Here is a 24,084-nt window from a genome sequence, read left to right as displayed (position 1 = left end):
GTTAGTGTGTTAGCAGATGCCGATGGAAGCATTTGCTTCGACCTTGCTCTTCTCATTGGGGCATGAAATTACGACGGCAGCACCTTGATATTACAGCCATAAATACAGTAAACTGCAAATTTAAGCCAACGGCTCCTATTGTCTCTGAACATAAAGCTGATCGGTATTTATTTAAAAGGAGAACAAAAAAAATATTATATATCACCTTGTTTATGGGGCCTCCCCCACCCACTTTCTTATCCCCTCCCCCAGCCCCCCAACCTGTCTAATTCACTTGGTTAAAATATTAAGCAAATAAGCCAAACCCTTTTTCCTCCACTGATTAACTATTCCCAAGCAGTGAAAACAGTTTCTGAGAAAACTAGTTCCAAATGTCATTACCCTGAATGAAAGAGTTTTTATAAGAATTGATCTGATGGGGAGTGGCGGGGGGCTGGTTCCCATCATCTTAATATTGGTATGTAAATTCAAGAACAAGACCTGAGACTTCTCCCTCTCCTTAAAATGAGGGAAGTTCAAACAACAGGAGAAAAAGTTGCTGATGATGTCCTGAAGCTGAATGTCCTCTCGGTATCCTTCTAGAAATCGTTAGGCAGAAACATTATTTCAAAAAGCAGCAAAACACTGCCTCCTGCCACCTAAGGAAAGAAAGAAAGATATCTAACCAAGAAGATAATTCTCAGCTCAACACAGAGAGCTGGGGCACCTCTCATTAAAACTTGCACCAATCCCTCCTTATCCCAGTGAACCATAAAGACAATATATCCTTTAAATACATTAAATGTGGAAGAAAAATAAACACAAAGACAAAAGGACACTGGATATCACCCAGCCACGTCTCCCAGTATAAATCACTGAGTAAAAAGGCCAGTGCAAAATGTATTTCACTGCTAGCTGAAAGACTGAGAAACTGGCAGGCTTGTTCCACTTGAAGCCTAAAGAGAAGGCAGGTCTGCTTTCCTAATGTCAACAGAAGAGGCAAAGAGGGATGTAAAAACTCAACCAAGTCCAAGTTTGGAGGTTTCAAAGGGCTAGTGGTGGAAACCATGGAACAACAGCAGGCAAGCTCAGAAGCCACTACCAGTGAAACACACAGAAGGCCATTTGAGCAGTGAATTAAATGCGAGTTTGGGGGAGCAGTTTAATTCCAAAGCGGACAGGCTGGGTTCACGGGGTCCAGTGCTCAGCAGTTTCAATGACACAGCCAAATCAACCAAGATCGAAAGTTTCTGTACATTTACTTTTGATAGGTTATTCCACAAGGCAGACATACTCCCTTGGAGCCCTAAATTATATCAGACACACCAGTCATTGAGCTTCGCTCCTTCCGCATAAGGAGGAAACTTTCCTATAAAATTTATTGAGCTTCTCTGGGGAGTAGTATAACTGGTGAACAAGACAGAAGTGAGCTGCCCCTCTGTGTAACACAAATTGAGATCTCTCATATGAAAGACTGGGAGGGTTTCCAATCAGCATCCATGATGTCTATTTTTAGATCTATATAATCTAAAGGATTTTTTTTCTTTTTTCTTTTAATCCCTCTCCGCTAAGTTAGAAACAAAAACAAAGAGAAGTTATTTTCCATATTTGATCAATTCCAGAGGATTAATAGCAGTTAATATATAGTTATAATGGTTATTAATATAGTTGCGGCTGCCACAGACAGCAGGTCTTTGGCATCAGGTAGAGAAGTCAGCCCTTCCCACAGTATACTAAGTAGGTCCTAGGGAAGAAACTGTGTCCCTAAAGACCAAGCGGATGGTAATCAGGAATCTCTGCTCCTTAAATGCCAAGTAAGCCAAACGTGTGTTTGTGCATGCGTGGAAAAGTCAAATTGATAAACACTTTTAGTGATACTTAAATCTTGCTTCTGTTTCAGAAGAGGTCATGAAGGGTGGTTTAAAAAAAGGAATCAACTTGCCTTTGACAACCAAACAAAGAAATTCAGAACTGCAAGAAAAATTGGAGTTTATCTGACTTCTCTCCTGTTCTTTTCCTTTTCTTCCTTCTGTTTTATAGATCAAGAAAAAGGGACAGAGAGAGGGGACAGGGACTTGCCCACAGCCCGTGTGAGCCCCAGAACTGGATTCTCACACGGGGCTCTCTGTGCTGGGCAGGGGGGAGGGAGCATGGGCAGCCTGACATACCTGCTGCCCTCTGCGACTTGACACAGTCTGCATATTTTAAATAAGCAAACTCTCAGAATCAACACCCCCAAAAGAAGAAAGCTAAAGAGAACATCGGGAGCATTGGGGAAAACTAGCATTGGGGAAAGGTACAGAGAAGTCTATACACACACACACACACACACACACACACACACACACAGTGTGTATATACCTGAAAGAAAAGGAGGACAGGAAACTGGTAACACTGGTTATAGAGAGGACTAGTCTAGTCGCTGGCGAACAGAGATTGAAGAACACTTTTCACTGCAGAGCCTTATGAATTTTGTTCCCTGTTAATAGATTTCTGATTCAAATAGATCAATTTAAGAACAAAGAAAATATTTGGGGAAAACTAACCAACCAATCAGACTTGATCCTTAACAAAATCACTTACAATGGTTAACCCCATTTTCTGGAAGAGAAAAACCAAGACAGAAAAAGATACAAAGCCAAGCCTGGGAGCTGGGATTATAACAGAAAGACGTCCACAATTTCTAACTTTCTTGCTTAACCCATTGTGGCTGCGACCACAGCAGCCAAGTACAAGGTGGCTTTTTTTTTAATGTGTTTTTAAAAGGCAGACATCTGTTCTATTTTGACACATCCTGGCTGCCCAAATGTTTCTTTCAGCTCTAAATATTTGCTTCACCAATGGAAATGTTTCCATCACTGCAACAAAACAAACATTTGCTTTGGGATGGGAGGGCCAGCCATACGCTGTCTCATATGTTCTTTGAAACAGCCTGATTTGGGAAACAACTCCACTATAGGACACAAATCAAGGTGGAGATTTTTTTGTTCCTTTAAGAAAACCTTGTCACAAGAGTTTGGTGCACTAGGGCACACTCTTTAGTCACTCAGCTGGATGTTATAAATGTTCCTTTGGAGTTTTCTTCTACATCTTGAATCTTAAGCATGTGATCAGAAGGTCTATTATTTGGCATTCAGCTTACTTCCTGAAGATTTCAGCTACCATGCAGCCATCAGATGTTCTTGCAAGTCCTCACATTAATCTGATATTAACACATGAAAACATGCTATGTCCTAATAGGTCAATACATAAATTACTTTGTCACCACCTAGTCGTGTAGCTCAAATGAATCTGGTATTGGTTGCTACTGTCAACATTATTAGTATTGAGATAAATATGTAGCACTCAACCAAATCCATAAATATTTGAGTGCTTATTTTGCTAGGCAGTGTAAGAGTGCAAGATCTCATTTTCCCTACCCTACCTCATTTCCCTACCTGTTAAATGGGAGCCTCCCTAGGACCCCTTCCTCCCAGTTTCTTACGTTGAATGAGTTTTGTCTGTTTCTCTGTCTACAATGCATAATAGGTAGAGTATATAGAATAATATAGATATATAGAGACATAACAAAATAACATGTCAACTGCAGAAAACATGGAAAATAAAGAAAAGCACACACACAAACACATACACAAATCATTCATATTTCCACTCTTCACTCAAAGTAACAGCCAAGTGTATTAAGCCCACGTGTAGCAGAGGGTTTTAGTTCTTTACATCTTTTTAACTCTTTGAGCTCCATGCTAACCCTGTGCAGGCCTGCCGAGGGGCACGACACAAGGTTTGCAGGCTCACGGTTTTGTTTGCAGGCTCACAGTTTTGTGGCACCTCCGAGCAGTGCCAGAAGTAGGCACTTGATTCTCCCCATTTACAGGGGAGGGGCCTGAGGCTCACAGACATGAACTGGCCTATCTGAGCTCTCTCTGCTGCCGGGTGGAGGGCCGGGCTCGGACCCCAGGTCCAGGCTCCTCAGCACTACTCTATACAGCATGGGGCGGGGGGTGGAATATTCCAAATCTCATTCAAGCTGAAAGGTAACACTGACATCTCTGACTTTCAGCTTATCATTCAGACGTATTGGCAAAGTTATTAAGACTGGATTTCTTCAAATTAAAAACTGCTTTTAAACATGAGGATGGCCAATGCCAGTGAGGGTGCCGTGGAAGAGCAACTGAGAAACTTTAGAAGACACTTCAGCACTCTATCGCAAGAGTTTTAAAAATGTTCATTCCTTTGACTCAATTATTTTGCTTCTAAGAAATAATAAAATAACGTAGTAAAAGACTTATGCAGAAAGACAGTTCATCAGCCGGGCACGGTGGCTCACGCCTGTAATCCCAACAATTTGGGAGGCCAAGGCGGGCAGACTGCTTGAGCTCAGGAGTTTGAGACCAGCCAAACTCAGTGAGACCCCCATCTCTACAAATAACAACAAAAACCCTACAAAAATTAGCTGGGCATGGTGGTGCACACCTGCAGTGCCAGCTACTTGGGAGGCTGAGGTGGGGACTGCTTCAGCCCAGAAGGTTCAAGGTTTGAATTCAACTTACCCTCTGAATTCAACTTACACTTGCTCAGCAGGGGAGAGAGAGGGAAATTACACTACACCTGGCGGGGGTGGGGACAGGCTCACCATTTCACTCCTCAAGTGCTGCATCTTCCAGTGAGCACAAGATGGGATGTTTGAACCCGCTGTGCCCTCATTACCTCATTCCCACACACCCTTGCAGTCTGAGCACTGTGTCACAGGCTATTCTCCCCCACACAGCTTGGCACTCGTATGCCATGCAGACTATGTCTTCTAGTATTAAACCAAAGATCTGTTTCAGTGTGAAGGAAAATGTGGGCTCCACTGGACTTACTGAGAGAACACCTTTTCTAAGGGATTTTTAACAATTATTTTAAAAATTAATATTTAAAAAAATATTTGTATTATATAAAGTTCTAAAGATATAAAAGGGTATACAGTAGCCCACCCTTATCTGTGGGGGGATTCATTCTAAGACATTCAGTGAATGCCTGAAACTGCAGATAATACAAAATTCTATACATTCTATGCACAAATTTTTTTTCCTCTTTCACAATTTCATGGATAGATTTGTTCGTACAATAGATTTTTAGCAACCTCAGCATATGATTTTTTTTTTCTTTCGTTATTAAGCCAAGAGCATTCTCCATTTCACTTAAAGGAAGCACTTTACGGCTTCTCTTTGACATATCTGAATTGCCAGCATCACTACTCTTGCACATGGGGACAGTATTAAGTAACATAGAGCTTACTTGAACACAAGCACTTGGATACCATGACCATCGATCTGATCACCATGAGGGCTACTAAGTGACTGCCAGGTGGAGGCATCCACAGCATGGATAAGCTGGACAAAGGGATGATCCACATCCCAGGTAGGAGAGCATGAGATTTCATCAAGCTACTCAGAATGGCACACAATTTACAACTCATGAATCATTTATTTCTGGAATTTTCCATTTAAACATTTTTAGACTTTGGTTGATCTCGGGTACCTGAAACCGTGAGAGGCAGAATATGGATAAGGGGGACCACCTTATTGTGAAAAGTCAGTCTCCTTCCCACTCCTGCCACCCTGTTACATCCTCCAGGGGCAACTGCTGCTAAAGTTTCTTGTATAAAAAGCATACGTGTAGCTGGGCACAGTGGTGGACACCTATAATCCCAGCTGCTTGGGAGGATGAGGCAAGAGGATTACTTGAGTCCAGGAGTTCAAATCTAGGCAACATAGTGAGACTCCATCTCTCTCTTTTTTTTTTTTTTTTTTTGAGACAGAGTCTCGCTCTTTCATCCAGGCTGGAGTACCGTGGTGCAATCTCGGTTCACTGCAACCTTAGCCTCCTGGGTTCAAGCAATTCTCTACCTCAGCCTCCCGAATAGCTGGGATTACAGGCATCCACCACCACGCCCAGCTAATTTTTTCATACTTTTAGTAGAGACAGGGTTTAACCATCTTGGCCAGGCTGGTCTTGAACTCCTGACCTCACAATCTACCCGCCTTGGCCTCCCAAAGTGCTGGGATTACAGGCATGAGCCACTGCGCCCGGCCAAGACTCCATCTCTTAAAAAAAAAAAAAAGCACATGTGTGTATACATATGTGTGTACATCTGTATGTATATTTTTATACAAATGATAGCATGCTATACACGCTGTTCTATACTTTGCTATTTTTAATTAGGTTATCTTGGAGGATACTCCATATTAGTATCTACAGAACTCTCTCATTCTATTTAATGGCTATATGGTTGGTATGGATGTACTATAATTTATTTAACATCCCCTACTGAACATTTACTCCTACAAACAAAGCCATAATAAAGGACCCTGAATATACCACTTGTTCATGTGTAACTATATCCCTAGGAATAGACTCAGATGTGTGCAGTTTTAATTTTAATAAGACCTGTCAAACCTTCTTCCAGGTTGTTTCCCACTCACATTCCCTCAACCTTGCCTACATGACGCTATCAAGCTTTTTATCTTTGCCATTCTGAAAGGTTAAAAAATTGTCTCGTTATTATTATTATTATTTTGAGACAGAATCTCACTCTGTCACTCAGGCTGGTGCCATATCGGCTCACTGCAACCTCCGCCTACCAGGTTCAAGCAATTCTCGTGCCTCAGCCTACCGAGAAGGCGGGATTACAGGAGTGTGCCACCAGCCCTAATTTTTGTATTTTTGTAGAGACGGGGTTTCACTATGTTGGCCAGGCTGGTCTTGAACTCCTGGCCTCACGTGATCCATCTGCCTCGGCCTCCCAAAGTGCTGGGATTACAGGCGTGAGCCACCACGCACAGCCTCATTATAATTTTAAGTAAACTTTTGTTGGCATTGAATATATACAGAAAAGCATGCACATTTTAAGTGTACAGCTTAACGAATTTTCCCATAGTGAACACACTTATGTAACTACCACTCAGATCAAAAAATAGAGTAACAGCCTCTAGCAACATCCCTCGTCTTCTCCCAGTCACCACCTAACTTCTAATACCACAGATTCAGTGTGCTTGCTTTTGAATTTTATATGTGTGGGATAATATGGAAAGCACTATTTGATAAACGGCTCCTTTTGTTCAACATTATGCTTGCGAGAGTCATCCGTGTTGCTATACGTAGCCACAGTTCATTCAAATTGTTGTATTGTATTCTTATACAGTAAAAGAATGTATCTATTTCCAGTTTTGGACCATCTATGAATAATGCTGCTATCAACATTCTTAGATATATTTTTTGAGGGGAAATGCTCAATCATAGAGTGCACATCTTCTCAGCTTTAACAGATACTGCCAACAATGTCCAAAATGGTCACAGCAATTCACACTCCCACCAGCAGAGTAGGAGAGCTCTGGCTGTCCCACACCCAGCAGCAAAGTTCTCAGTCTTTTCCATTTTAGTCATTCTGGTGGGTGTGAAGGATAGCACATTCTGATTTCAATTTGCATTTCTCTGACAGCGAATGAGACTGAACACTTTTTGTTTGTTTATCGTCTTCAGTGAGTACAGCGTTCTACGTAATAAGGCAAGTTTGTTCATTGTGTTGTTGGAATCTGGATTGCTCTGTTTGTACTATCAAACATGGAGAGAGAAGTTTTGAAACGCCCCATGAGGATAGATTTGTCCAGTCCTCCTTCCAGGTCTGTTCGGGTTTGCTTTACGTATATTGAAGTTATGTTTATTAGGTGTGTAAGTATTTTGAAATGTTCATCTTGTTGGTGATTGACCATTTTATTATTCTGAAATTTTTCTATCTCTGACTCTACTTTTGTTTGTTTGTTTTGAGATGGGGTGTTGCCCTGTTGCCCAGGCTGGAGTTCAGTGGTGCGATCTCCACTCACCGCAACCTTCGTCTCCCAGGTTCAAGCGATTCTCCTGCCTCAGACTCCCGAATAGCTGGGATTACAGGCATGCACCACTGCATAGAGACAGGGTTTTGCCATGTTGGCCAGGCTAGTCTTGAACTTCTGACCTCAGGTGATTCACTCACCTGGGCCTCCCTAAGTGCTGGGATTACAGGTGTGAGCCACCACGCCTGGCCTTCTGACTCTACTTTTAAGACCACCTTGTCTGGTATTAGTACCGAGTTTCTTGTGGTTAGTGTTTGCATGGTATATGTTTTTCCATCACTTGACATTTAATTCTTAAATATCTTTATACTAAAGTTGTGTCTGATGCAAGCAGCAAGTCTTTTAAATCTAATCTTGACCAACCACTTTTAATGGAGTATTTACTCCATTTATATTTAACGTAAAAGGTTTGGGGGTTTATATCTTTCATACTACAATTTGTTTTCCTTTTGACCTGTTAGTGCTCTCTTTTTCTCTCCTGTCTTCATTTTAATTCAGTTTTTCCCTCTATTACCTTGTAGTCAAGGTGGTTGCTGATGGATTTCTCTACTGCAAAGTTACTATCTTTTCTTTCATAGTTAATACACAGCTTGGAAAAGACACTTCGATCTTTCTCTTCAAACTTTCATCTTCTCATTTTAGCACCCATCAATGGAACTTGTCTGCAACAATAATTACTGGATGTTTGCCTAATGGGAGATCCTCAATTAAGAGTGAAAGGGATTCTGAGACTAAAACACTTGCGAACCAATGCCCTAGACATCACAATATATCCTTTACTTACTATAGTGTGATATAAATGAGAAATTTTACCATTCCCCCAAAGATCCTCACACATATAACACTTTCCCTCCACCCCTCCTTTTGTGTACTGGCATGCATTTCAATTACAATGTATGTTAAAATCCGTAAGAAAGACATTCTTATTTTACACAGTCAATATTCACTGATGACACACCTTTTGTTTGTTCTTCATTCTTTCCTGCATTTCTATGTTTCCATGTAAGATTATTTTCTCTCTGCCTGAAAACTCCTTTAGTGTTTCTTTCAGTACAGTGTGCTGGTGATGACTTTTCTCTTTTTGTCTGCCTGGAAATGCTGTATTTTCCTTCACCTTTTAAAGACATTCTGTTATGAAATAATTTCTGATTTACATAAAAGCTGCTGAAAGCATAGTACAAAGAATTCTCATATATCTTTCACCCAGGTTCTTTAAATGTTAAATTCATCACATTTGTTTTATTATTCTCTATTGATCTGTCTATACGATTATTTTCCCTGAACTGTTTGAGACTAAGTTACAGACATCACACCCTACCCCTTAAATATTTCAGTAAGCATGTCTTGATTTGGGTGGGAGTGGGGGAAGCTCATGCTTGTATATAACCACAGCTTGTATATAACCACAGAATAATTATCAAAATCAAGAAGTTAACAATGTTACATTTATATCTGTAGCTCAGGATCTTTCCTCTGAACTTGATTCATAATATCCCTCTGCCCACCTGATACCTCCACTTGGATGTCTGATATCTCAAACTTAATAAGTCTAACACTGAACTCCTAATCTTGCCCTACCAAACTGCTCCATTCCTAGCTAATGACAACTCCAAACATCTAGTCACACAAGGCCAAAAACCTTGGAGTCATCCTTAATTTCTACTTCTCTTTCATATCCAGATCCAACAATTCAGGCTATTCTATTGGATTTACTTCCAAAAAATATCCAGGGAATCTGAGGCCATCTTAATACTAGACTACTCTCCCAGCTTCCACCCTGGTGATCCTATTAAACCTTGCATCAGCTGGTATCACTCCTTGCTTAAAACACTGATGATTTTCCATTTTACTCAAAGTAAAACCAAAGTCCTCACCAAGACAATGTTGCCCTACACAACCTTACTTCCTGTGAACACTGTGACCTCGTCTCTCATTGTTATCCACCTGGCCTACCATTCTTGTTCCTGGAATTTGCCAGACACACTTCCTCTTCAAGCTTCTGCATCGGTCATTCCCTTTTCCTGAAACTCTTTCTACGCAGAAATCTGCATGGTTTGCTTCCTCGTTGTCTTCAAGTTTTTGCTCAAAATGTTATCTTAGAGGCGCCTTTCCAAACCATCCCATTTAAAATGGCAAATTCCTAAGAAGAATCCTCTATTGCTCTTACTCAACTTATGTTTATATTTTATTCTATTTACTGCCTTCTCCCTCCCACTCTACCATTACATTTGGGGTTATTTTATTCACTGCTATGTTCTTAGTACCTAAAACACATAGATTCTACTGGCACCTAGTAGGTATTCAATAAAAATGTGTAAAAAGTCAGGCGTGGTGGCTAATACCTGTAATCTCAGCACTTTGGGAGGCTGAGGCAGGAGGATCACTTGAGTACAGGATCAAGATGGGCCTGGACAACATAGTGTGACCTCACCTTTTTTTAAAAAATAGCTGGGTGCAATGGTGTATATTTGTAGTCTCAGTTACTAGGGAGGCTGAAGCAGGAGGACTGCTTGAGCCCAGGAGGTCAAGGCTGCAGTGAGCCATGATTGCACCACTGCACTCCAGCCTGGGTGGCAGAGCAAGACCCTATCTCAAAAAAATAAATAAATAAAAAATAAAAATAAACCTTCTTGATTCCCTCTTTGCCCCTGAAATATCTCCTCAGAATCTCCAAGGATCCCCAGAGGTAAGTATAAAAACTGTTACCAGGCCAGGCGTGGTGGCTCATGGCTGTAATCCCAGTACTTTGGGAGGCCAAGTGGGGCAGATCACTTGAGGTCGAGAAGTTCAAGACCAGCCTGGCCAACGTGGTAAAACTCCCGTCTCTACTAAAAATATAGAAATTAGCCGGGCGTGGTGGCAGGTGCCTGTAGTCCCAGCTACTCAGCAGGTCGGGGCAGCAGAATCACTTGAACCTGGGAGGCAGAGGTTGCAGTGAGCTGAGATTGTGCCACTGCACTCCAGGCTGGGCTACAGAGTGAGACTCCATCTCAAAACAAAACACAACACAACAAAACAAAATGCCTGTTACCATATATTCACCCTGTACTAAAGCAAAGTAGTTTATTCATCAGCCCCTGATAAGTCTTATACTCTGGAGAGAGTCAGGCATTCGTCTTCTACCCCTGATGTTCCAGCCATCAGAGTAGCTTCTTCCCAACCCCACTCTGAGCCTGTCAGTTGTTCTAGGTTATCTCTTCCATCACCAAAGCTCCTCTGTGATCACCCTACATAGTTTTCTACACCCTAGTTACTTTTCTACAGCAATTACTATCAGATAATACTCCTCTGGTTGTCAAACATAGATGGCTTTATAACCTTTCTTTTATCTTATATGGTTTTCTGAGGATTTTGATGTTGTTGAACTTTTATTCTCTGCCTTATTCATTACTGTATCCCCAAAACCTAAAATACTGATCAACCCATAGTGGGCATTCACCAAATAACTGTTCAGTGTGTGCATAAATGCGAATAAAGCATACTGGTGCTTCATGGATTGCAGATTTTCAATAGCTATAAGATATGTTTGTAGCACTTGGTGAAAATCCCTTTTTTCCCCTCTTTTTTTTTTTTTTTTTTTTTTTTTTAACTCTGAACTTTTTATTGGCCTCCTGCTCCCCAAAGGGTACCCTGCTTCTGCTGGCTTAATGCCTCAGAACTTTGGTGTCGTTGGTCTCAGACACCACTTTGCCATCCACTATCCGGCGGGTGGTGGTCTTTTGGATGGTTTGCATGGAGTTGCTGCTGTCCAAGGCATCACCAAGATTGAATTCCTCGCCATCTTCCAGCAGGCGGCGGTAGGTGGCAATCTCAGCTTCCAGCTTGACCTTGATGTTCAGCAGGGCCTCATACTCCTGGGCCTGTCGCTGTCCCTCTGCCCGGGTCTGTGCCAGCTCTGACTCCAGGTGCAGCAGGATCCCATTGAGCTGCTCCATCTGTAGGGCGTAGCGGGCCTCCACCTCCCTCAGGCTGTTCTCCAAGCTGGCCTTCAGATTTCTCATGGAGTCCAGGTCGATCTCCAAGGACTGGACTGTACGTCTCAGCTCTGTGAGCGTCGTCTCAGCAGCTCCAACCTCGGCGGACTGTGTGGTGACCACTGTGGTGCTCTCCTCAATCTGCTGAGACCAGTACTTGTCTAACTCCTCTCGGTTCTTCCGAGCCAGCTCGTCATATTGGGCCCGGATGTCTGCCATGATCTTGGCGAGGTCCTGAGATTTGGGGGCATCTACCTCCACGGTCAACCCAGAGCTGGCAATCTGGGCTTGTAGGCCTTTTACTTCCTCTTCGTGGTTCTTCTTCATGAAGAGCAGCTCCTCCTTGAGAGCCTCGATCTCTGTCTCCAGCTGCAGTCGAGTGACATTGGTGTCATCAACGACCTTGCGGAGCCCATGGATGTCATTCTCCACAGACTGGCGCATGGCCAGCTCTGTCTCATACTTGACTCTAAAGTCATCAGCAGCAAGACGGGCATTGTCAATCTGCAGAACGATGCGGGCATTGTCCACAGTATTTGCGAAGATCTGAGCCCTCAGGTCCTCGATGATCTTGAAGTAATGGCTCCAGTCTCTGACCTGCGGTCCCTTCTTCTCCAAGTGCTCCCGGATTTTGCTCTCCAGCCTCCGGTTCTCGGTCTCCAGGCTCCTCACTCTGTCCAGGTAAGAGGCCAGGCGGTCGTTCAGGCTTTGCATGGTCTCCTTCTCGTTCTGGATGCCTCCCATTCCTGCCAGACCCCCGGCCATCCCTGAGGCCAGGCCCCCGGACCCCATGCCGCCCCGGAAGCTGGTGGAGCGGGACACGGAGATCCGGGAACCAGAGCCCCCGGCGCCTGCATAGACACTGGCCGCGCTGCTGACCGGCCGGGCGCCGTAGCTGGGCGCCTGGACAGAGCCCAGGGACCGGTAGTTGGTAGAGAAGGTGGAGCGAGTGGTGAAGCTCATGCTGTATGGGAGGAAGGCGAGACGACAGGACTCAGGCTTTGCCGACTAACCCCCTCTTAAAAAAAAGCTATTTATCATAAAACTCATTATCACTGTCATCATTAACATTTAACATTATTCTTGGAGTTTCATCCTATGTAATAAAGCAGGAAATAAAATGTCTACGAATTAGAGACAAGTTTACAAAATAATAATTGACCATATAGCTATAAAATTTAATTTAATCATAAGAAAGTGGGATGGCAAGATATAGTATATAAAATTAAAAATCAATAGCACTCCTATGTACCAGCAATAATTAAAAAATAAAATGAAGAGAAATTCCTTTCGTAGTAGCCATGAGAAATATAAAATTACTATAGCCTTATAAAATGTTAGATCAGTATAAAGAAATGTTGCAAGGAGAAATAAAGGGAGACAAATGAAAAAGCCTTTTCAAATTAATTTATAAGTTTAACACAATTTCAATTAAAAAAACCCAATTATTTTAAATTATCTCAGATGTTCCTCAAGCTTATTTGGGAGAAAGCACAAATAAGAATAACAAGGATCAGTCAGGCATGGTGGCTCACATCTGTAATCCCAGCACTTTGGGAGGCTAAGGTGGGTGGATCACGAGGTCAGGAGTTCAAGACCAGCCTGGCCAAGATGGTGAAGCTCTGTCTCTAATAAAAATACAAAAATCAGCAGGGTATGGTGGCAGGTGCCTGTAATCCCAACTACTCAGGAGGCTGTGGTAGAAAACTGCTTGAAACCCGGAGATGCAGGTTGCAGTGAGCCGAGATTATACCACTGCACTCCAGCCTGGGTGACAGGGCCAGATTCTGTCTCAAAAAAAAAAAAAATAAAATAACAAGCATCTTCTTAACACCAAGGTCAGAGGCAACAAGAATGGAAACAGGTTTCATTCTGCCCTCATGGGATTCCAGACTGCTCTTAATTTTCCTCTCCTGACTACCTACTATGTAGACCTCAAGTTCCAGCCTCAGACGTGGCAACAGCATACATATTTCCCATTGGTTCTGCTTCTCTGGTTGAACCCTTACTAAGACACAGAAGACTGTTCTTTTCCTTTGTAGCTCATATCAATAGGACACTTATTTGTTAATTTATGTGTCAGCTGCTTCCTCCACTAGAAGCATAACATAGTGGTTAAAAACAAAAATTAGGAAAAAAAGTGGCTTATATTTCAATCCTGGCTCTGACATTTAACAGCTATGAGTCAGGTCCCTCATCTGTAAAATGGGAATAAAGTTGTTATAAAGATTAAATAAGGTATTACTTTCATAGATCAATACCTGACATATATAAGCAGTATATGAATTTGATGAATAAAAATATAACAAAAATAATGCACTGATAAAAAAGAATAGCTAGGAATGTTCGGTCATCCATTCTGTAGCCTCTTCTGGATATTTAGATAATTCTTTGTTTTTTTTTAAGTGGTTCCTCTAGGGATTACAATATACATTCTTAATGTATCAGTCTACTCTGAATTAATATTATACCATGTTACATATTAAGAACTTTAATATGATACATATGATACATAATATGATACACATATAATATGATACATATAATGTATGTACTATACTGTATTATCATTTATATTAATAATACATTTTATTAAGAATCTTGGCCAGGCACAGTGGCTCACACCTGTAATCCCAACCCTTTGGAAGGTCAAGGCAAGTGGATCACCTGAGCTCAGGAGTTCAAGACCAGCCTGGGCAACATGGTGAAACTCTGTCTCTACTAAAAATACAAAAATTAACCAGGTACAGTGGCATGCACCTGTAATCCCAGCTACCTGGGAGGCCAAGGCAGGAGAATCACTCGAACCCGGGAGGCGGAAGTTGCAGTGAGTTGAGATTGTGCCACTGCACACCAGCCTGGGTGATAGAATGAGATCCTATCTCAAAAAAAAACCACAAAAAACAAAGAATCTTAATTCCGTTTATACCCCCTCTGTCCTTTGTGCTATTGTTGTAAAATGTTCATTACATATAAATATATGAGTATATTATAAATCTAACACTACATTGTTGTTATTGCTTTAGTTAACTGACTTTTACAAAATTGAAGAATAAAAATAAAATAGTATTTTATATTTTCCTATGTATTTAACATTCCCACTGCTCTTTATTCCTTCCTGAGGACCCAAATTTCCATCTAGTATTGTCAGAGGCACGTGAACCAGAACAACTCCATCTTGAATACGAGTTGGGTAAAATGAGGCTGAAACCTACTGGGCTGCATTCCCAAACAGTTGAGGCATTCTAAGTCACAGGATGAGACAGGAAGTTGGCACAAAATACAGGTCATAAACACCTTGCTGATAAGACAGGTTGCAGTAAAGGAGCTGGCCAAAACCCACCAAAACCAAAATGGCCATGAGAGTAACATCTGGTTGTCCTCACTGCTACACTCCCACCAGCGCCATGACAGTTTACAAATGTCATGGCAACATTGGGAAGTTACCCTATATGGTCTAAAAAGGGGAAGCATGAATAATCCACCCCGTTTGGCATATCGTCAAGACATAACCATAAAAATGGGCAACCAGCAGCCCTGAGGGCTGCTCTGTCTGTGGAGCAGCCATTCTTTTATTCCTTTACTTTCTTAATAAACTTGCTTTCACTTTGCCCTGCGGATTCGCCCAGAATTCTTTCTTGTGCGAGATCCAAGAACCCTCTCTTGGGGTCTGGATTGGGTCCCCTTTCCTAACAGATTTCTCTTTCTTGTAACAGTATTATCTTCTCTTCAATGGGAAGATCTCACATATTTATTAAATGCATGTCTGTTGGTGACAATTTCTTTCAGCTTTTATAATGTCTTTATTTTTCCTTCATGTTTAATGGATATTTTCACTGTATACAGAATTCTAGATTAAGTGTCTTTTCTTTTGCCATTTTGAGGACATCATTCCATTGTCCAGTGCACAACACTGTCTCTGATTATGAGTCAACCATAATTCTCATCACTGTTCCCTTTTTCTTTAATATTCAGCAGTTTCACTACGATACACCTCGAGGTAATTTTCTTTGTATTTATCTTACTTGTAATTGGCCACACTTCCTGGGCTGCTGTTTGTGTGGGCTTTCTTTAATCAAAATTGGAAATTTCCCAGCCAACATTGCTTTAAATATTTTTTTTTGCCTCATCCTTCTCTCCTTTTTGGGAGTACTGCTGTCACCCTATGTTAGACAGCTTGATTTTTGTCCTGCAGGTCATTAAGGCTCTGGTCCTATTTTTATTCCAGCTCTTTTTCCTCTCCATACTTCAGTTTGGATGATTTGTTTACCTGTCTTCAAGTTCACCGATCCTTCCTTCTGTTACGCCCAATCTGCTGTGTCTCACCCAGGGAAATTTCAGAGTCAGGTTTGGTGTTTTTCAGTTCTAAGATTTACATTTGGTTGTTTTTCACAACTTTCTTATCTCCACTGCAACTCCTCACCTCTTTACCTTTTTACCTATTTTTTTCATGTAAATTATTTTAACATATTTGCTCATAAAGTTCCTGTTCACCTGTGAATTTGTTTCTATTAACGGACTTTTCATTCAGTAAGGGTCACAGGATCCTGTTTCTTCCCACGTCTAGTAATTTTTAAATTTTATACTGGCTGTTGAAGGTGATAGTTTGTAGAGGCTCCGGATTCTGTTTTCTTCTGCAGAATTCAGTTTATTCCAGTAGACAGTTAAATCACTGGCAGATCTGGTGTAGACACAATTTTATGCTTTTATTTCTGTTTCGCACTTAGTCCTAGGGAAAATGTCATAGCCCTGGGGGGTAGTATTTTGCCCCTAAGGGGTAGCCCTTCTGGGATTTCAAAGCAAAGTCCAAGGTGTTTATCAAATCTCCTCTAACTTGACAAGACTCCAGCTCCAAATGTTCTCTCTCCCACAGCAGGCAGCTACTGAAATCTCTGCTGGCATCTGTGGCACTTCCCCTAGGCATGGGCAGTTCAGCAGTTAGTCTAGCATGTGAGAGGTGTTTATATGTAGTTTGGGGTGATCCCTGGCATGGTGCTCTCCTTTCTAGGATTGCCATCTTCAATTTCCAGGCATGCTGACAGTCGCAAAATCCATCCCCTGATTCCTCAAACCAATGTGACACACTTTCTGCTTAAGTTCTGTCTGCCAGCACCTGATGGGCTGGGGAGTGCCTTATAAAGGTGGCTCCCCTGGATGGAGTCTTTCTTTCAAGAACCAAATTCACTCCAATTTCTGCTTGCTTTTGGTGGCACTCCAGTACCTTCAAACTATGCTTTAAAAATACTGTGTTTCGGCTGGGTGCAGAGGATCACCAGGTAAGATCGAGACCACCCTGACTAACACAGTGAAACCCCGTCTCTACCAAAAAAATACAAAAAATTAGCCGGGCGTGATGGGAGGCACCAGTAGTCCCAGCTACTCGGGAGGCTGAGGCAGGGGAATGGCATGAATCCGGGCGGCAGAGCTTGCAGTGAGCCGAGATCGTGCCACTGCACTCCAGTCTGGGCAACAGAGCAAGACTCTGTCAAAAAAATAAATAACTAAATACACACACACACACACACACACACACACACACACACACACACACACATATATATGTCTAAAATTTATTTTTGTTATTGGTGGGAGTATTATTCTGATACAAGCTACTCCATCATTACTGAAAGCCAAGAACTCTCAGAATTATTTTTTTTTTTTGAGACAGAGTATTACTCTGTCACCCAGGCTGGAGTGCAGTGGCATAGTCTCGGCTCACTGAAACCTACACCTCCCAGGTTCAAGCCATTCTCCTGCCTCAGCCTCCCAAGTAGCTGGGATTACATGCACGTGCTGCGAAGCCCAGCTAATTTTTGTATTATTAGTAGAGATGGGGTTTCGCCATGTTGGCCAGGCCAGTCTCAAACTCTTGTGATCCACCTGCCTCTGCCTCCCAAAGTGCTGGGATTACAGGCGTGAGCCACTGCACTTGGCCTCAGAATGTTTTTTAAAGAATGATGAAGTGAGCCTTGCTCTTATACATATTAAAGTTGATAATAAGATACAGCAATTAGGCCAGGCGTGGTAGCTCACGCCTGTAATCCCAGTGCTTTAGCAGGCCGAGGCAGGTGGATCACCTGACATCAGGGGTTCAAGACCAGCCTGGTGAAACCCCCTCTACTAAAAATACAAAAATTAGCTGGGCGTGGTGGCACCTGTAATCCCAGCTACTTGGGAGGCTGAGGCAGGACACTTGAACCTGGGAAGCAGAGGTTGCAGTGAGCCGAGATAGTGCCACACACTCCAGCCTGGGCAACAAGAGCAAAATTCCATCTCAAAAAAAAAAAAAAAAGTACAGCAATTAAAACATTGTGGCACTTGTGTAAGACTGTATAGGTCAATAAAAACAGAATAGATATCCCTGAAAGAGACCTTATTAAGTATTAAAATTTAATTTATAATAGAGGAAGCATACTAAACAACTGGGGAGAGAAATGATTTACTCATGTGAAGGACAGTCAGGGAAAAAGTAATGTTTGAAAGGAGCTTCACAGCATTTCACAAATTTCAGGATTAAAGAGTTAAATATAAAAACATAAACCATAAAAACGAAAATGGAATGTGGGTGAATATTTAACATCACTGTTTCAGTGTTTATGGACAAACTATTTCATCTCTTTCCTTAGTTTCTTTCTCAATTGCAAGAAGATAATAAAAAATTCTTACCTCATAGGGTTTTGGTGATTAAATAAGGGACTTAGCTTATTGCCTGATACATAATCAGCCCTCAATACATGTTAGCTGTTACTGTAATTATTACTATTTAATAATTATGGGGATGGAATCTCTTACCATAAAAATAATAGAGGAAATATCAGAAGATTGGTAGATCTGATTATGTGAAAATAATCACTTTTATATATTAAAAAATATAAAAGGCAAGGAATGGTAGAGAAAATGTTTGCAAACATGGCCAAGAATTAATATTCTTAATATATAAAGGGTACTTAAAAATCAATAAGTAAAGCACTAATATCCCAATAGAAAATGAGAGGGAGGAAGGACTGAATAAACATTTCTGAAAGTAAACATATTTTAAAAGTTCAACTGTTACTAATCAAACAGATGCAAATGAAAACAATATGAGAAAGCTGTTTTGTTGCTGTTTTGTCATTTTTTAGTGACCATACTCAAGTAGCATATTGAGACAGGTACTCTCCTCCCCTGGTGAAGGAGCTACTATGTCCTATTCAGAAAACTATCACTATGTGTCCAGAGTCTTAAAACGATCATATCCTATGAGTCAACACTTCCGCATTTCAGGAATCCATTTTGAGAAAGTATCAGACAATGCTATTCACCATTTTTTTTCTATTCCTTTAAACAAAAAACAAGAAAGAAAGAAAATAAATTAAGTGCTCATCTCAAGAAGCTGGAAGAACATCAGAAAAAATCCAAACAAAGTAGATGAAAGGAATTCTGCAGAAGAGTGTTTTAAATTTTCCAAGTGGCTAAATTTTTTTGCAGGGCTTCTTATTGTAAATTTTAGTTTTATTGCCATATGGTCAGAGAACCAGGAGCTATGTGATTTCTGCCTTTTGGGTTTTATTGGAATTTTTCTTTGTGGTAATTAACAACTTTTTATAAATGTACCATAGGTGTTGAAAAATTAAATATTCTATTTTATGTGTATAAAATACCATTTATTTCCAGATATAACAAGTTTATTGTTATCTAATTATTTCATATTTTCATTTATTTTTTGCCTGTGATTCATGAAATTCTAAAGTGTGTTAATATCTTCAACTATGTGTTTGTAAATTCTTCTGTATTTCTAATAGCTGTTGCTTTATATACTTTGAAAGAATGTTTTTCAGTGCATAAAGTTGCATGAGGATTGTATCTTCTAGGAATGTTGAACTTTGCAATGGTACAAATTGACAATGTATTCTTTTTAATATTTTAAACTTAAATTTCTAATCTGCCTAATATTAATATTGTCAATTCTGTTTCCTTTTTTTTTTTCTTCCTTCCTTTTTTTTTTGGAGACAGGTTCTTGCTCTGTTGTCTAGGAGTACAGCTCAAGCTATCCTCCCACATCAGCCTCCTGAACATGCTGGGACTACAGGTGCACACCACCATGCCTGGTTCATCTTTTACGAATTTTTTTGTTGAGGTGGGGGTCTCACCATGTTGCCCAGGCTGGTCTCGAACTCCTGGCCTCAAGCCATCCTCCTGCCTTGGCCCCCTAAGCTCTGGGATCACTAGTGTGAGCCACCGCACCCAGCCAATTCTTTTTCTTTTGATTTGCATTTGCTCACTGTATCCAGCCCATCCCTTATTTTCAACTTTCCTGTGTTGTTTTATTTGAGTTACGTCTCTTGTTTACGCATAAAACTGGCCTTTGTTTTTTCTTCAGGTTTTACTCAGTTTGGGATCTGTCCTTTAACAGGGGATTTCCTGAATCTCATGATTATATATTGTGTGTACCATCTCCTTTTTTTTCTCTCCTTTGCAAGTTCTAAGTCCTATTTTCCTCTAGTCTAATAACGAGTAGACCTAATTTTTCAAAGCTAATATACATGGTTAAATGTGCAAAATCACACTAATCCTAAGCACAAAGCTTGAAGAATTTGTACATATGCATATACTTGTGTAACAACCACTCAGGTGGAGATCCAGAACATCTCCCAGTACTTCCACACGAAGGGAGTACGGCATCTACACCCTTCTCCAGAGGGGCCACTATGATATACTCGGATCGTCAGCATTCATTTTGCCTGTCCTTGAACTTCATAAAAATATATTTATTCTTTTATATCTGGCTTCTTTGACAGAATTCCTTAAGACTCACTCATGCAGCGGCACTGAACAGTAATTTATTCTTTTTTTTCTTGTTATGTAATATTCCCTTGTGTGTGGGCTTCATAAACCACCCACTTTTCTGCTGATGGGGCCCTTCCCCTCAGGTTTTGGCTTATTTATTTATTTAGAGATGGAGTCTCACTCTGTCGCCCAGGCTGGAGTGCAGGGGCATGATCTCGGCTCACTGCAACCTCCACTTCCCAGGTTCAAGCAATTCTTCTGCCTCAGGCTCCCAAGTAGCAGAGAACTACAGGTGCGCACCACAACACCTGGTGAATTTTTGTACTTTTAGTAGAGATGGGGTTTCACCATGTTGGCCAGGCTGGTCTTGAACTCCTGACCTCAAGTGCTCTGCCCTCAGCCTCCCAAAGTGCTGGGATTACAGATGTGAGCTACCACACCCAGCCTTGGCTATTTTAAATAAAGCTGTTACATACATTCTTGTACATGTCTTTTTATGGATAGTTGTACCCATTTCTCTCGGGTTTATGTCTAATAATGGAATTGCTAGGTCATAAAACAAGCATGTCCTTAACTTTAGTAGAAAGTGCCAGCTTTTATTTATTTATTTGTTTGTTTGTTTGTTTGTTTTGAGGCAGAGTCTTGCTCTGTTACCCAGGCTGGAGTGCAGTGGCACGATGCCGGCTCACTGCAAGCTCCGCCTCCTGGGTTCATGCCATTCTCCTGCCTCAGCCTCCCGAGTAGCTGGGACTACAGGCGCCTACCATCATGCCCGGATAATTTTTTGTATATTTAGTAGAGATGGGGTTTCACTGTGTTAGCCAGGATGGTCTCAATCTCCTGACTTCATGATCTGCCCACCTCAGCCTCCCAAAGTGCTGGGATTACAGGCGTGAGCCACCGTGCCCAGATCAAAGTGCCAGCTTTTTAAAGGCACCTACACTGTCATCACCAATGCATGAGGGTTACTGCTGCTCCACATTCTTGCCAACACTTGCTATTCTCAGCCTTTTAAATTTAGCCATTCTAGTAGGTGTGTATAATGGTGACTTGCTGTGGTTTAAGTTACATTACCCTGATGAGGAGTGATATTAAGCATCTTTTTATATGTTTATTAACCCTCTGGAAATGCTCCTTAATAAAGTAAACATTCAAGCTTTTTGTACACCTTTTTTTAAGAGAGACAGGATCTTACTGTGTTGCCCAGGCTGGTCTCAAATGATCTTCCTGCCTTGGTCTCCCAAAGTGCTGAGATTACAGGTGTGAGCCACTATGCCCAGCCTGTATACTTTTAAAAAGCCTGTACACTTTAAAAAATTAGGTTATTTGACTTTTTCTTACTGATTTGTAGGAGTTCTCTACATATTAGATACAAGACCTGTCTGATGAATAAAATATACAGTCATGCACCACATGATATTTCAGTTAATGACGGACTGCACATACGATGGTAGCCCCATAAGATTGTAATAAAGCTGAAAAAGTCCTATTGTTTAGTGCTGTCACAGTCATCATAATGTTGTAGCACAATTCATTGCCTTTTTTCTATGCTCAGAAACACAAATATGTACCATTGTGTTACAACTGCCTACAGCATCCTTTTCAGTAACATACTGTATAGATTTGTAGTCTGGGAGCAATAGGCTCTACTTGATAGCTTAAGTATGCAGTAGGTTATACCCTCCAGGTCTGTGTAGGTACAGTCTATAATATTTGTACAATGAAATTGTCTAATGACACATTTCTTAGAAGGTACCTCTGGCCAGGCACAGTGGCTTACACCTGTAATCCCAGCACTTTGGGAGACAGAGGCTGATGGATCACAAGGTCAGGAGATCGAGACCATCCTGGCTAACACGGTGAAACCCCGTCTCTACTAAAACTACAACAAATTAGCCGGGAGTGGTGGCGGGCGCCTGTAGTCCCAGCTACTTGAGAGGCTGAGGCAGGAGAATGGCGTGAACACGGGAGGCGGAGCTTGCAGTGAGCCAAGATTGTGCCACCGCACTCCAGCCTGGGCAACAGAGTGAGACTCCATCTCAAAAAAAATAAAAATAAAAAAGAACGCACCTCTGTCGTCCGGTGACACACGACCGTATTATGAATGTCTTCTCTATGGCTTGTCCTTTTGCCTTCTTACAGTTTTCATGAATAGAAGTGCTTGATTTTGATGTGACATCCTTTTTGTTTTATGGTAAGTGGGCTTTGTGACCTAATCAAGAAATCTTTGCCTAATCCAAGCTCATGGAGATATCCTCCTGCGTTTTTCTTGTGCTTTATAGATTTATCCTCCTTATTTGTATATGTTTAAGGTAAGGGTATGATTACTCCAGCATAATTTTTTGGAGTACTGGCACATCCTGTTAATTTATTTATTCATCAACATGTAATTATTGAGAGCTTACTACGTCAGACGTGTGGGATAGGTCAATAAACAAGAAAGATACCATTCTTGCCATGTAATCTAGTAAGCAGCTTAACAAGTTAGATCCGTCAGCCCTTTAATTTCAGGAAATTCTTAATCTGAGGAAAGAGCTGAGTAAAATCTCTAACTTGTGTCCAGTATCTGGCTATCTGATCGTACTACATAAATTGGAAGCTCTGTGTCCTGTTTCCATTTTTCCAGATATCCTACAAACTGATGATGGTTGAGGGGAAGATCAGGAAAACTCACTCCCTTTATTTTTTCTGATTATGAACATTCAAAAACTGAAAATTTAAAAATTACCGCAAAATATACATTCCATAAAATTTACCGTCTTAGCCATTGTTTTTTTGTTGTGTTTTTGAGACAGAGTCTCGCTCTGTTGCCCAGGCTATAGTACAGTGGTGCGATCTCAGCTCCCTGCAACCTCAGCCTCCCAGCTTCCAGCAATTCTCCCACCTCAGCCTCCCGAGTAGCTGGGACTACAGGCACCCACCACAACGCCCAGCTAATTTTTGTATTTTTACTAGAGAGGGGGTTTCAACCCTGTTGCCCAGGCTGGTCTCGAACACCTGGGCTCAAGCAATCCGCCCGCCTCCGCCTCCCAAAGTGCTGAGATTCTATGCATAAGGCACCGTGCTTGGCCCATCTTAGCCATTTTTAATGTACGGTTCAGTGGTATTAAGCACATTCATACTGTTCCAATCATCACTACCATCCATCTCCAGAAAACTTCAACTTCCAAAACTGAAACTCTGCACCCATTATAAACAACAAAACCCTATACCCCACCCTCAACCCCTGGCAAATACCATATGACATTCTTTAGAAACACATTTTTTAAAATACGGGAAAGTTTAAAGGCACCAGAAGTGAAAAGTAACACACAGTTCTACCATCCAGAAGCAACTGGTGTTAATATCTGGAACATAAAATGAAATCACATCTCAGCTGAAAATCAGATTCTAAAGCTGTGTACAAAGTGAAAATTGTGTATGTCAAAACAACTGTTGAAGGCCAGGCACAGTGGCTCACGCCTGTAATCCTAACCACTTTGCGAGGCCGA

The 24,084-nt window shown here is 41.4% G+C and overlaps 2 protein-coding genes across 7 annotated transcripts in view; both read right to left on the bottom strand.

The window, feature by feature from the left end:
* The window catches only part of PEX14 (peroxisomal biogenesis factor 14), a 164,720-nt gene that overhangs the window by 37,343 nt on the left and 103,293 nt on the right, over nucleotides 1–24,084 (bottom strand). The window lies entirely within an intron of this gene.
* Nucleotides 11,415–12,836, bottom strand: LOC105507346 (keratin, type I cytoskeletal 18). Of its 2 annotated transcripts, XM_011935797.1 has the most exons (2): nucleotides 12,425–12,830; nucleotides 11,415–12,373 (listed from the first exon to the last, which is right to left on the bottom strand). In XM_011935797.1, the coding sequence occupies exons 1-2, from the start codon at nucleotides 12,788–12,790 to the stop codon at nucleotides 11,498–11,500; spliced, it is 1,242 nt and encodes a 413-aa protein (XP_011791187.1). In that variant the 5' UTR covers nucleotides 12,791–12,830; the 3' UTR covers nucleotides 11,415–11,497. The 2 variants fall into 2 exon arrangements, with proteins under 2 accessions (XP_011791187.1, XP_011791186.1); XM_011935796.1 differs by having other exon boundaries at nucleotides 11,415–12,836.

The sequence above is a fragment of the Colobus angolensis genome, unplaced genomic scaffold (genome assembly GCF_000951035.1).
Source record: "Colobus angolensis palliatus isolate OR3802 unplaced genomic scaffold, Cang.pa_1.0 Scaffold149, whole genome shotgun sequence".
Lineage (NCBI taxonomy): Eukaryota > Metazoa > Chordata > Mammalia > Primates > Cercopithecidae > Colobus > Colobus angolensis.
This window is presented reverse-complemented; position numbering and strand designations above follow the sequence as displayed.